This window comes from Aegilops tauschii, chromosome 4, assembly GCF_002575655.3.
Source record: "Aegilops tauschii subsp. strangulata cultivar AL8/78 chromosome 4, Aet v6.0, whole genome shotgun sequence".
Classification (NCBI taxonomy): Eukaryota; Viridiplantae; Streptophyta; class Magnoliopsida; order Poales; family Poaceae; genus Aegilops; species Aegilops tauschii.
Genome location: NC_053038.3, coordinates 514,008,521 through 514,021,800, shown reverse-complemented (window position 1 = coordinate 514,021,800; position 13,280 = coordinate 514,008,521). Strand labels below are relative to the sequence as shown.

General features: G+C 50.0%; 3 protein-coding genes across 3 annotated transcripts; all 3 read right to left on the bottom strand.

Annotated features, from left to right (window-relative positions):
* Positions 1 to 2,596: 2,596 nt before the first annotated feature.
* Positions 2,597 to 3,477, bottom strand: LOC141021405 (respiratory burst oxidase homolog protein B-like). The gene is made up of 2 exons (XM_073497185.1): positions 2,910 to 3,477; positions 2,597 to 2,804 (listed from the first exon to the last, which is right to left on the bottom strand). The coding sequence occupies exons 1-2, from the start codon at positions 3,460 to 3,462 to the stop codon at positions 2,695 to 2,697; spliced, it is 663 nt and encodes a 220-aa protein (XP_073353286.1). The 5' UTR covers positions 3,463 to 3,477; the 3' UTR covers positions 2,597 to 2,694.
* A 3,334-nt stretch (positions 3,478 to 6,811) lies between these two features.
* On the bottom strand, positions 6,812 to 7,692 carry LOC141021404 (respiratory burst oxidase homolog protein B-like). Its single transcript, XM_073497184.1, has 2 exons — positions 7,125 to 7,692; positions 6,812 to 7,019 (listed from the first exon to the last, which is right to left on the bottom strand). The coding sequence occupies exons 1-2, from the start codon at positions 7,675 to 7,677 to the stop codon at positions 6,910 to 6,912; spliced, it is 663 nt and encodes a 220-aa protein (XP_073353285.1). The 5' UTR covers positions 7,678 to 7,692; the 3' UTR covers positions 6,812 to 6,909.
* A 3,334-nt stretch (positions 7,693 to 11,026) lies between these two features.
* On the bottom strand, positions 11,027 to 11,907 carry LOC141021403 (respiratory burst oxidase homolog protein B-like). Its single transcript, XM_073497183.1, has 2 exons — positions 11,340 to 11,907; positions 11,027 to 11,234 (listed from the first exon to the last, which is right to left on the bottom strand). Exons 1-2 carry the CDS (start codon positions 11,890 to 11,892, stop codon positions 11,125 to 11,127), a joined length of 663 nt encoding a protein of 220 aa, XP_073353284.1. The 5' UTR covers positions 11,893 to 11,907; the 3' UTR covers positions 11,027 to 11,124.
* Positions 11,908 to 13,280: the final 1,373 nt, after the last annotated feature.

Genomic DNA, 13,280 nt, shown 5'->3' with positions numbered 1-13,280 from the left:
ACTACGTGCCTCAAATCAAAAACGAAAAAAAAAAAGCAATGCCCACTACGATTACAGTTCGTATTGAGCGATACGCTTGTATACAACTCTAGCGCTAGATCCCTCAAAAAAAAAAATACTCTGTCGCTAGATCCTATTATTCCTCTCTTCCTTGCACCCGAGATCGCCTCGTGTCAGCGCCAGCCACCGCGAGTTTCACGTGCGACCCCGTCGGCGTGATGGACGGCAACGGCGTAGCCCTCCCCAGCGACCTCCTCCTCGAGATCCTCAGGCGCCTCCCCGGCCGCGCCCTTGCCGTGTCCCGGTGCGTCTGCCGCGCGTGGCGCGACCTCGTGGCCGATCACACCCACGCCCTCCTCCTCCCGCAGGTATTCCCGCGCGAGTTCCCCGGCGTCTTCGCCACCTACAACGGCTACGACCCCGACTTCGCCTTCTTCGGCCCGCCGCCATCGCAGTCGGCCGACGCCCACGTGCCCGGCTACCGGCGTCTCTTCTGGGACCATTGGGATTGCCTTGTGAAGCAGCACTGCAACGGCTTGCTCCTCGTCACGGGGAAGCGCTACTTCCATCCTAACATGGTTCCCTACGTGTGCAACCCAGCCACGTCACGATATGCCCGCCTGCCATGTCCGCCGACGCGCTGGCCGTGCAGCGTCGAGGGCATGTTCCTCGCCTTTGACCCGGCCGTGTCGCGGCACCACGAGGTGTTCTTCTTACCCACAGAAAAGCTAGATCGCAACGACGAGGAAGATGAGTGGCCACGCGCCAAACGTCGACCATGCCCGTGCTGGATCGATTGGGAGGACACGTGGCTACCCAACTTGTTTGGAGAAGACAAACCATTCTCTGAATCTAAGGAAGAGCCCAACCCAAAGGTGCCCAAGGAGAATGTGTTCCACGTGTTGGTGTTCTCTTCACGGACAGGCCAGTGGGAGAGCCGCAAGTTCACGCCAGGGCGATGCGCCTCAGGAAACCTATACGATGTGGTGACCACGCCGCGCTGTAAGGATCTGCGCACGTGGTGGTCGGCCGAGTACTGGCATGGCTCACTCTACGTCCACTGCCATAGTGATGTCCTCATGATCCTGCGTTGCTCGGAGGGGACATACCAGATGGTTCAGCTTCCAGGGCATCCTTATGGCCGCAAGAGATTGCGTCAATGGGCACTGCCAACGAGGTACTTAGGGAGTTGCAATAGAGGGATCCGCTATGCGGTGGTCAATGATTTGCTGCTTGAAGTATGGGATCTAATGGAGTCGGCCGATGATCAGTTGGGATGGACATTGGCACACCGTGCCGACCTCAAAGAGCATGACCGTATGATGAAATATCTTAGTAGTGAACCGAGGATGGAACCAAGGATGACATGGGAATTGGCTGAAGGCAACAAAGACTTAATCAGCCTATTCGAAGATGGCAATAGTGATGATGATTGCGATGACGGGACCGGAGACTACGAGGATGGTGGAGAGGAAGAGGACGAAGATAACTATGACGAGGCACAAGATGTAGAGGATGAACAAGAAGATAATGATGACAAGACACAAGGTGGTGAGAAGGAAGAACAAACTAGCTATGTTGATGATGATGATGACAACGACGACTATGATGATGATGAGACACAAGGTGAAGAGAAGGAAAAACAAGATAGCTATGTGGATGATGATGATGATGATGATGACGACGACGACGACGATGGCGACGACGAGGATGAAGATGAGGATGGTGATGATGAGGAGGAGGAGGAGGAGGAATTGGAGAGTAGAGACGGTTCCGACTACTCATGGAACTCGGACAAACACAACTTCATTGACTATGATAACATTACAGTTCCAGACGAAGACCTTTGGGGGTGGGGCTGCAGTATTGTCGGATTCCATCCGCACAAGGATGCGCTTCTTCTCAAATTTAGTGACACGGTGGGTACATATCATCTCCAGACTTCCAGAATGCAGTATCTAGGAGGCTACATATATCCTGAGAAACATCACCAACAATTTAGAGGCATAGACCATGCATTCCCCTACCGCCCTTGCTACGTTGATGCACTCCCGCTCAGAAATGTCTCGTTCATCTTAGAAACTCGACACCGGACACCTTTTTATGCAATTTTATTTGCACCGTACGTTCTTTAGTGAGTTGGTCTTACGACATTCTTGTGGTTATGTAATTCCCTTGGAAGAAATACAGCTGTCATGGAGAATGACTTATTGTGGGTGAAGTCACTAATCCAAATGTACTTATTGTGGTTATGTAGTATACTGCTCTGTACTTTAGTTATTTTGATTAGCAAACCCCTTGTGAAATGAACTTATTGTGTACTAGGGTACAGGTGGCATTTGCATTGTCACTTATCCAAATGGAGCTATGTTCGTTCTTCTGGGAATCTCACGCTTGTCTGATCGACCTCCCGAGCTCAAGGTGATTTTTAGATGTGATTGTTTGTTGTCGGAGTTGATTTTTAGATGTGATTGTTTGTTGTCGGAGTTGATTTTCAGATGTGATATTTTTGGAGCTAGAGCCTAGAGCAGAGCAAGCCGAAAGTGTCACCAGTTTCACGATTTGTTCAGTAATCAAGATCTCATGATAAAGCGTCTAAACCAGTCCAAATAAAAACCTGTATTACTATTTCTGTACCTTATTGTGCAGACCATACATAGACATGCTCTTACATCAGCTACATATCGTATATAACTAGAAATTCTCCTTGTGAAAGTCAAACTTTGTGTTTGTATTGTGGGTGAAGTCTGCCGACAACTGCCGCAGCTGCGCCACAAGAACAGGCTCGCCGCAGTAGAAAACCCCTGAAGCAGAATTAAATTAAGGTGCGTTAGCAGACGATCGATGATAACTAGTCACCGACATTTCTAGTACCAGATCGATATGACAATGGCAGCGAGAAGACGTACCGACGCGTTGGTTCTCATGGTTGACCGCGATGCGCTTGAAGACGCTTCGCCAGTTAGGCCTGGCAAAGTGGGTCTTGACGCTGGTTCCGGACAGAATATCAACTCCCTTCTTGGCATGGTTGAGTTCCTGGAGCATGACGATGAGCGCGGAACGAGCATCGCCCTCTTGGTACACGCTCGAGCAGTGGTTGTGGAGCTCAATCACTCCGTCCTTGTCCTTCTCAGCCACCTCGTTCATCACCCCTCTGAACCACTCAAAGGAGCCCTCTTCCCTTGTGACCCAGTAGGAGTAGGCCCTCTTGGTCATGAATGGTTTCTTCTTTGCCTTGCCACTGCCGTCCGGCTCTGTTCCGCCAACCGATTCCCCACGCTGGATGTGGTTAAGCACATCCTTCACAATGCTGATCAAAGGGGTGGCTCCGATGCCAAGTCCGATGAGCAACAACACATCATATTCCCGGTAATCTTGTGCTGGCGCACCATACGGTCCATCGATCATAAGTTTAGGGAATCTAGTACATGTCAAACGAAGAGAAGCTCTCCATGAAGGCATTTTTTAAAGCCCTCGGGCTATAAACGGATTCATAACATCCTTACTTGGGTGAACTCAACTGATCAAGCCTTGAATATCTAGCCCAGTTGCGAGCGTTTCATGATCTACAGGCGTACCCAAGGAATTACCTCTAAAGTAAACATTGTGCTGTGGTTGATAGAGCTGGAAGATATGGAGCAGTGGGCGCCATAAGCAGGGACCACACAGGAGCTTTCCTGGGAGCCTCGGCGTTGTGTTTACCAGAATCAGCGATCTAACTACGCTCGAAGCGCTAGCTGTACGAGAGGCCCTCGATCTGGCAGAGGATCTCAACTTGCAGCATATACATGTCGCCTCTAATTTCAAGGTGGTTGTCGATGAAATTTAGCAGGGAGGTGTTGCTACTTGCTACATATGGGCCAATTATTGAGGAGATCAAGGAACATTCTGATGTTTTATTTCATGTAATATATACTTCATGAATTTAGGAGTTCCAATGCAGAAGCACATGCGTTATCTTTTGGGGCTGGCTGCCATATTTTGTCAGGTCAGTCTGGTGGATTGTCTTTTATCCCTGTAAACATTGTGATGGTTTAATAAAATTTTACGAGATTGTCTAAAAGAACTATAAGCGCCTAAAGCCCCGAATAGGAGCTCCCGTTTTTTAAAATTTTGCGAGATTGTCTAAAAAAAAACTATCGGCGCCTGAAGCACCGAATAGGAGTTCCCGTTTTTTCACAGGGTGAGACGGTCCTATACAAGGCAGCTATGCCCACTACGTGCCTCAAATCAAAAACGAAAAAAAAAAAGCAATGCCCACTACGATTACAGTTCGTATTGAGCGATACGCTTGTATACAACTCTAGCGCTAGATCCCTCAAAAAAAAAAATACTCTGTCGCTAGATCCTATTATTCCTCTCTTCCTTGCACCCGAGATCGCCTCGTGTCAGCGCCAGCCACCGCGAGTTTCACGTGCGACCCCGTCGGCGTGATGGACGGCAACGGCGTAGCCCTCCCCAGCGACCTCCTCCTCGAGATCCTCAGGCGCCTCCCCGGCCGCGCCCTTGCCGTGTCCCGGTGCGTCTGCCGCGCGTGGCGCGACCTCGTGGCCGATCACACCCACGCCCTCCTCCTCCCGCAGGTATTCCCGCGCGAGTTCCCCGGCGTCTTCGCCACCTACAACGGCTACGACCCCGACTTCGCCTTCTTCGGCCCGCCGCCATCGCAGTCGGCCGACGCCCACGTGCCCGGCTACCGGCGTCTCTTCTGGGACCATTGGGATTGCCTTGTGAAGCAGCACTGCAACGGCTTGCTCCTCGTCACGGGGAAGCGCTACTTCCATCCTAACATGGTTCCCTACGTGTGCAACCCAGCCACGTCACGATATGCCCGCCTGCCATGTCCGCCGACGCGCTGGCCGTGCAGCGTCGAGGGCATGTTCCTCGCCTTTGACCCGGCCGTGTCGCGGCACCACGAGGTGTTCTTCTTACCCACAGAAAAGCTAGATCGCAACGACGAGGAAGATGAGTGGCCACGCGCCAAACGTCGACCATGCCCGTGCTGGATCGATTGGGAGGACACGTGGCTACCCAACTTGTTTGGAGAAGACAAACCATTCTCTGAATCTAAGGAAGAGCCCAACCCAAAGGTGCCCAAGGAGAATGTGTTCCACGTGTTGGTGTTCTCTTCACGGACAGGCCAGTGGGAGAGCCGCAAGTTCACGCCAGGGCGATGCGCCTCAGGAAACCTATACGATGTGGTGACCACGCCGCGCTGTAAGGATCTGCGCACGTGGTGGTCGGCCGAGTACTGGCATGGCTCACTCTACGTCCACTGCCATAGTGATGTCCTCATGATCCTGCGTTGCTCGGAGGGGACATACCAGATGGTTCAGCTTCCAGGGCATCCTTATGGCCGCAAGAGATTGCGTCAATGGGCACTGCCAACGAGGTACTTAGGGAGTTGCAATAGAGGGATCCGCTATGCGGTGGTCAATGATTTGCTGCTTGAAGTATGGGATCTAATGGAGTCGGCCGATGATCAGTTGGGATGGACATTGGCACACCGTGCCGACCTCAAAGAGCATGACCGTATGATGAAATATCTTAGTAGTGAACCGAGGATGGAACCAAGGATGACATGGGAATTGGCTGAAGGCAACAAAGACTTAATCAGCCTATTCGAAGATGGCAATAGTGATGATGATTGCGATGACGGGACCGGAGACTACGAGGATGGTGGAGAGGAAGAGGACGAAGATAACTATGACGAGGCACAAGATGTAGAGGATGAACAAGAAGATAATGATGACAAGACACAAGGTGGTGAGAAGGAAGAACAAACTAGCTATGTTGATGATGATGATGACAACGACGACTATGATGATGATGAGACACAAGGTGAAGAGAAGGAAAAACAAGATAGCTATGTGGATGATGATGATGATGATGATGACGACGACGACGACGATGGCGACGACGAGGATGAAGATGAGGATGGTGATGATGAGGAGGAGGAGGAGGAGGAATTGGAGAGTAGAGACGGTTCCGACTACTCATGGAACTCGGACAAACACAACTTCATTGACTATGATAACATTACAGTTCCAGACGAAGACCTTTGGGGGTGGGGCTGCAGTATTGTCGGATTCCATCCGCACAAGGATGCGCTTCTTCTCAAATTTAGTGACACGGTGGGTACATATCATCTCCAGACTTCCAGAATGCAGTATCTAGGAGGCTACATATATCCTGAGAAACATCACCAACAATTTAGAGGCATAGACCATGCATTCCCCTACCGCCCTTGCTACGTTGATGCACTCCCGCTCAGAAATGTCTCGTTCATCTTAGAAACTCGACACCGGACACCTTTTTATGCAATTTTATTTGCACCGTACGTTCTTTAGTGAGTTGGTCTTACGACATTCTTGTGGTTATGTAATTCCCTTGGAAGAAATACAGCTGTCATGGAGAATGACTTATTGTGGGTGAAGTCACTAATCCAAATGTACTTATTGTGGTTATGTAGTATACTGCTCTGTACTTTAGTTATTTTGATTAGCAAACCCCTTGTGAAATGAACTTATTGTGTACTAGGGTACAGGTGGCATTTGCATTGTCACTTATCCAAATGGAGCTATGTTCGTTCTTCTGGGAATCTCACGCTTGTCTGATCGACCTCCCGAGCTCAAGGTGATTTTTAGATGTGATTGTTTGTTGTCGGAGTTGATTTTTAGATGTGATTGTTTGTTGTCGGAGTTGATTTTCAGATGTGATATTTTTGGAGCTAGAGCCTAGAGCAGAGCAAGCCGAAAGTGTCACCAGTTTCACGATTTGTTCAGTAATCAAGATCTCATGATAAAGCGTCTAAACCAGTCCAAATAAAAACCTGTATTACTATTTCTGTACCTTATTGTGCAGACCATACATAGACATGCTCTTACATCAGCTACATATCGTATATAACTAGAAATTCTCCTTGTGAAAGTCAAACTTTGTGTTTGTATTGTGGGTGAAGTCTGCCGACAACTGCCGCAGCTGCGCCACAAGAACAGGCTCGCCGCAGTAGAAAACCCCTGAAGCAGAATTAAATTAAGGTGCGTTAGCAGACGATCGATGATAACTAGTCACCGACATTTCTAGTACCAGATCGATATGACAATGGCAGCGAGAAGACGTACCGACGCGTTGGTTCTCATGGTTGACCGCGATGCGCTTGAAGACGCTTCGCCAGTTAGGCCTGGCAAAGTGGGTCTTGACGCTGGTTCCGGACAGAATATCAACTCCCTTCTTGGCATGGTTGAGTTCCTGGAGCATGACGATGAGCGCGGAACGAGCATCGCCCTCTTGGTACACGCTCGAGCAGTGGTTGTGGAGCTCAATCACTCCGTCCTTGTCCTTCTCAGCCACCTCGTTCATCACCCCTCTGAACCACTCAAAGGAGCCCTCTTCCCTTGTGACCCAGTAGGAGTAGGCCCTCTTGGTCATGAATGGTTTCTTCTTTGCCTTGCCACTGCCGTCCGGCTCTGTTCCGCCAACCGATTCCCCACGCTGGATGTGGTTAAGCACATCCTTCACAATGCTGATCAAAGGGGTGGCTCCGATGCCAAGTCCGATGAGCAACAACACATCATATTCCCGGTAATCTTGTGCTGGCGCACCATACGGTCCATCGATCATAAGTTTAGGGAATCTAGTACATGTCAAACGAAGAGAAGCTCTCCATGAAGGCATTTTTTAAAGCCCTCGGGCTATAAACGGATTCATAACATCCTTACTTGGGTGAACTCAACTGATCAAGCCTTGAATATCTAGCCCAGTTGCGAGCGTTTCATGATCTACAGGCGTACCCAAGGAATTACCTCTAAAGTAAACATTGTGCTGTGGTTGATAGAGCTGGAAGATATGGAGCAGTGGGCGCCATAAGCAGGGACCACACAGGAGCTTTCCTGGGAGCCTCGGCGTTGTGTTTACCAGAATCAGCGATCTAACTACGCTCGAAGCGCTAGCTGTACGAGAGGCCCTCGATCTGGCAGAGGATCTCAACTTGCAGCATATACATGTCGCCTCTAATTTCAAGGTGGTTGTCGATGAAATTTAGCAGGGAGGTGTTGCTACTTGCTACATATGGGCCAATTATTGAGGAGATCAAGGAACATTCTGATGTTTTATTGCATGTAATATATACTTCATGAATTTAGGAGTTCCAATGCAGAAGCACATGCGTTATCTTTTGGGGCTGGCTGCCATATTTTGTCAGGTCAGTCTGGTGGATTGTCTTTTATCCCTGTAAACATTGTGATGGTTTAATAAAATTTTACGAGATTGTCTAAAAGAACTATAAGCGCCTAAAGCCCCGAATAGGAGCTCCCGTTTTTTAAAATTTTGCGAGATTGTCTAAAAAAAAACTATCGGCGCCTGAAGCACCGAATAGGAGTTCCCGTTTTTTCACAGGGTGAGACGGTCCTATACAAGGCAGCTATGCCCACTACGTGCCTCAAATCAAAAACGAAAAAAAAAAAGCAATGCCCACTACGATTACAGTTCGTATTGAGCGATACGCTTGTATACAACTCTAGCGCTAGATCCCTCAAAAAAAAAAATACTCTGTCGCTAGATCCTATTATTCCTCTCTTCCTTGCACCCGAGATCGCCTCGTGTCAGCGCCAGCCACCGCGAGTTTCACGTGCGACCCCGTCGGCGTGATGGACGGCAACGGCGTAGCCCTCCCCAGCGACCTCCTCCTCGAGATCCTCAGGCGCCTCCCCGGCCGCGCCCTTGCCGTGTCCCGGTGCGTCTGCCGCGCGTGGCGCGACCTCGTGGCCGATCACACCCACGCCCTCCTCCTCCCGCAGGTATTCCCGCGCGAGTTCCCCGGCGTCTTCGCCACCTACAACGGCTACGACCCCGACTTCGCCTTCTTCGGCCCGCCGCCATCGCAGTCGGCCGACGCCCACGTGCCCGGCTACCGGCGTCTCTTCTGGGACCATTGGGATTGCCTTGTGAAGCAGCACTGCAACGGCTTGCTCCTCGTCACGGGGAAGCGCTACTTCCATCCTAACATGGTTCCCTACGTGTGCAACCCAGCCACGTCACGATATGCCCGCCTGCCATGTCCGCCGACGCGCTGGCCGTGCAGCGTCGAGGGCATGTTCCTCGCCTTTGACCCGGCCGTGTCGCGGCACCACGAGGTGTTCTTCTTACCCACAGAAAAGCTAGATCGCAACGACGAGGAAGATGAGTGGCCACGCGCCAAACGTCGACCATGCCCGTGCTGGATCGATTGGGAGGACACGTGGCTACCCAACTTGTTTGGAGAAGACAAACCATTCTCTGAATCTAAGGAAGAGCCCAACCCAAAGGTGCCCAAGGAGAATGTGTTCCACGTGTTGGTGTTCTCTTCACGGACAGGCCAGTGGGAGAGCCGCAAGTTCACGCCAGGGCGATGCGCCTCAGGAAACCTATACGATGTGGTGACCACGCCGCGCTGTAAGGATCTGCGCACGTGGTGGTCGGCCGAGTACTGGCATGGCTCACTCTACGTCCACTGCCATAGTGATGTCCTCATGATCCTGCGTTGCTCGGAGGGGACATACCAGATGGTTCAGCTTCCAGGGCATCCTTATGGCCGCAAGAGATTGCGTCAATGGGCACTGCCAACGAGGTACTTAGGGAGTTGCAATAGAGGGATCCGCTATGCGGTGGTCAATGATTTGCTGCTTGAAGTATGGGATCTAATGGAGTCGGCCGATGATCAGTTGGGATGGACATTGGCACACCGTGCCGACCTCAAAGAGCATGACCGTATGATGAAATATCTTAGTAGTGAACCGAGGATGGAACCAAGGATGACATGGGAATTGGCTGAAGGCAACAAAGACTTAATCAGCCTATTCGAAGATGGCAATAGTGATGATGATTGCGATGACGGGACCGGAGACTACGAGGATGGTGGAGAGGAAGAGGACGAAGATAACTATGACGAGGCACAAGATGTAGAGGATGAACAAGAAGATAATGATGACAAGACACAAGGTGGTGAGAAGGAAGAACAAACTAGCTATGTTGATGATGATGATGACAACGACGACTATGATGATGATGAGACACAAGGTGAAGAGAAGGAAAAACAAGATAGCTATGTGGATGATGATGATGATGATGATGACGACGACGACGACGATGGCGACGACGAGGATGAAGATGAGGATGGTGATGATGAGGAGGAGGAGGAGGAGGAATTGGAGAGTAGAGACGGTTCCGACTACTCATGGAACTCGGACAAACACAACTTCATTGACTATGATAACATTACAGTTCCAGACGAAGACCTTTGGGGGTGGGGCTGCAGTATTGTCGGATTCCATCCGCACAAGGATGCGCTTCTTCTCAAATTTAGTGACACGGTGGGTACATATCATCTCCAGACTTCCAGAATGCAGTATCTAGGAGGCTACATATATCCTGAGAAACATCACCAACAATTTAGAGGCATAGACCATGCATTCCCCTACCGCCCTTGCTACGTTGATGCACTCCCGCTCAGAAATGTCTCGTTCATCTTAGAAACTCGACACCGGACACCTTTTTATGCAATTTTATTTGCACCGTACGTTCTTTAGTGAGTTGGTCTTACGACATTCTTGTGGTTATGTAATTCCCTTGGAAGAAATACAGCTGTCATGGAGAATGACTTATTGTGGGTGAAGTCACTAATCCAAATGTACTTATTGTGGTTATGTAGTATACTGCTCTGTACTTTAGTTATTTTGATTAGCAAACCCCTTGTGAAATGAACTTATTGTGTACTAGGGTACAGGTGGCATTTGCATTGTCACTTATCCAAATGGAGCTATGTTCGTTCTTCTGGGAATCTCACGCTTGTCTGATCGACCTCCCGAGCTCAAGGTGATTTTTAGATGTGATTGTTTGTTGTCGGAGTTGATTTTTAGATGTGATTGTTTGTTGTCGGAGTTGATTTTCAGATGTGATATTTTTGGAGCTAGAGCCTAGAGCAGAGCAAGCCGAAAGTGTCACCAGTTTCACGATTTGTTCAGTAATCAAGATCTCATGATAAAGCGTCTAAACCAGTCCAAATAAAAACCTGTATTACTATTTCTGTACCTTATTGTGCAGACCATACATAGACATGCTCTTACATCAGCTACATATCGTATATAACTAGAAATTCTCCTTGTGAAAGTCAAACTTTGTGTTTGTATTGTGGGTGAAGTCTGCCGACAACTGCCGCAGCTGCGCCACAAGAACAGGCTCGCCGCAGTAGAAAACCCCTGAAGCAGAATTAAATTAAGGTGCGTTAGCAGACGATCGATGATAACTAGTCACCGACATTTCTAGTACCAGATCGATATGACAATGGCAGCGAGAAGACGTACCGACGCGTTGGTTCTCATGGTTGACCGCGATGCGCTTGAAGACGCTTCGCCAGTTAGGCCTGGCAAAGTGGGTCTTGACGCTGGTTCCGGACAGAATATCAACTCCCTTCTTGGCATGGTTGAGTTCCTGGAGCATGACGATGAGCGCGGAACGAGCATCGCCCTCTTGGTACACGCTCGAGCAGTGGTTGTGGAGCTCAATCACTCCGTCCTTGTCCTTCTCAGCCACCTCGTTCATCACCCCTCTGAACCACTCAAAGGAGCCCTCTTCCCTTGTGACCCAGTAGGAGTAGGCCCTCTTGGTCATGAATGGTTTCTTCTTTGCCTTGCCACTGCCGTCCGGCTCTGTTCCGCCAACCGATTCCCCACGCTGGATGTGGTTAAGCACATCCTTCACAATGCTGATCAAAGGGGTGGCTCCGATGCCAAGTCCGATGAGCAACAACACATCATATTCCCGGTAATCTTGTGCTGGCGCACCATACGGTCCATCGATCATAAGTTTAGGGAATCTAGTACATGTCAAACGAAGAGAAGCTCTCCATGAAGGCATTTTTTAAAGCCCTCGGGCTATAAACGGATTCATAACATCCTTACTTGGGTGAACTCAACTGATCAAGCCTTGAATATCTAGCCCAGTTGCGAGCGTTTCATGATCTACAGGCGTACCCAAGGAATTACCTCTAAAGTAAACATTGTGCTGTGGTTGATAGAGCTGGAAGATATGGAGCAGTGGGCGCCATAAGCAGGGACCACACAGGAGCTTTCCTGGGAGCCTCGGCGTTGTGTTTACCAGAATCAGCGATCTAACTACGCTCGAAGCGCTAGCTGTACGAGAGGCCCTCGATCTGGCAGAGGATCTCAACTTGCAGCATATACATGTCGCCTCTAATTTCAAGGTGGTTGTCGATGAAATTTAGCAGGGAGGTGTTGCTACTTGCTACATATGGGCCAATTATTGAGGAGATCAAGGAACATTCTGATGTTTTATTTCATGTAATATATACTTCATGAATTTAGGAGTTCCAATGCAGAAGCACATGCGTTATCTTTTGGGGCTGGCTGCCATATTTTGTCAGGTCAGTCTGGTGGATTGTCTTTTATCCCTGTAAACATTGTGATGGTTTAATAAAATTTTACGAGATTGTCTAAAAGAACTATAAGCGCCTAAAGCCCCGAATAGGAGCTCCCGTTTTTTAAAATTTTGCGAGATTGTCTAAAAAAAAACTATCGGCGCCTGAAGCACCGAATAGGAGTTCCCGTTTTTTCACAGGGTGAGACGGTCCTATACAAGGCAGCTATGCCCACTACGTGCCTCAAATCAAAAACGAAAAAAAAAAGCAATGCCCACTACGATTACAGTTCGTATTGAGCGATACGCTTGTATACAACTCTAGCGCTAGATCCCTCAAAAAAAAAAAATACTCTGTCGCTAGATCCTATTATTCCTCTCTTCCTTGCACCCGAGATCGCCTCGTGTCAGCGCCAGCCACCGCGAGTTTCACGTGCGACCCCGTCGGCGTGATGGACGGCAACGGCGTAGCCCTCCCCAGCGACCTCCTCCTCGAGATCCTCAGGCGCCTCCCCGGCCGCGCCCTTGCCGTGTCCCGGTGCGTCTGCCGCGCGTGGCGCGACCTCGTGGCCGATCACACCCACGCCCTCCTCCTCCCGCAGGTATTCCCGCGCGAGTTCCCCGGCGTCTTCGCCACCTACAACGGCTACGACCCCGACTTCGCCTTCTTCGGCCCGCCGCCATCGCAGTCGGCCGACGCCCACGTGCCCGGCTACCGGCGTCTCTTCTGGGACCATTGGGATTGCCTTGTGAAGCAGCACTGCAACGGCTTGCTCCTCGTCACGGGGAAGCGCTACTTCCATCCTAACATGGTTCCCTACGTGTGCAACCCAGCCACGTCACGATATGCCCGCCTGCCATGTCCGCCG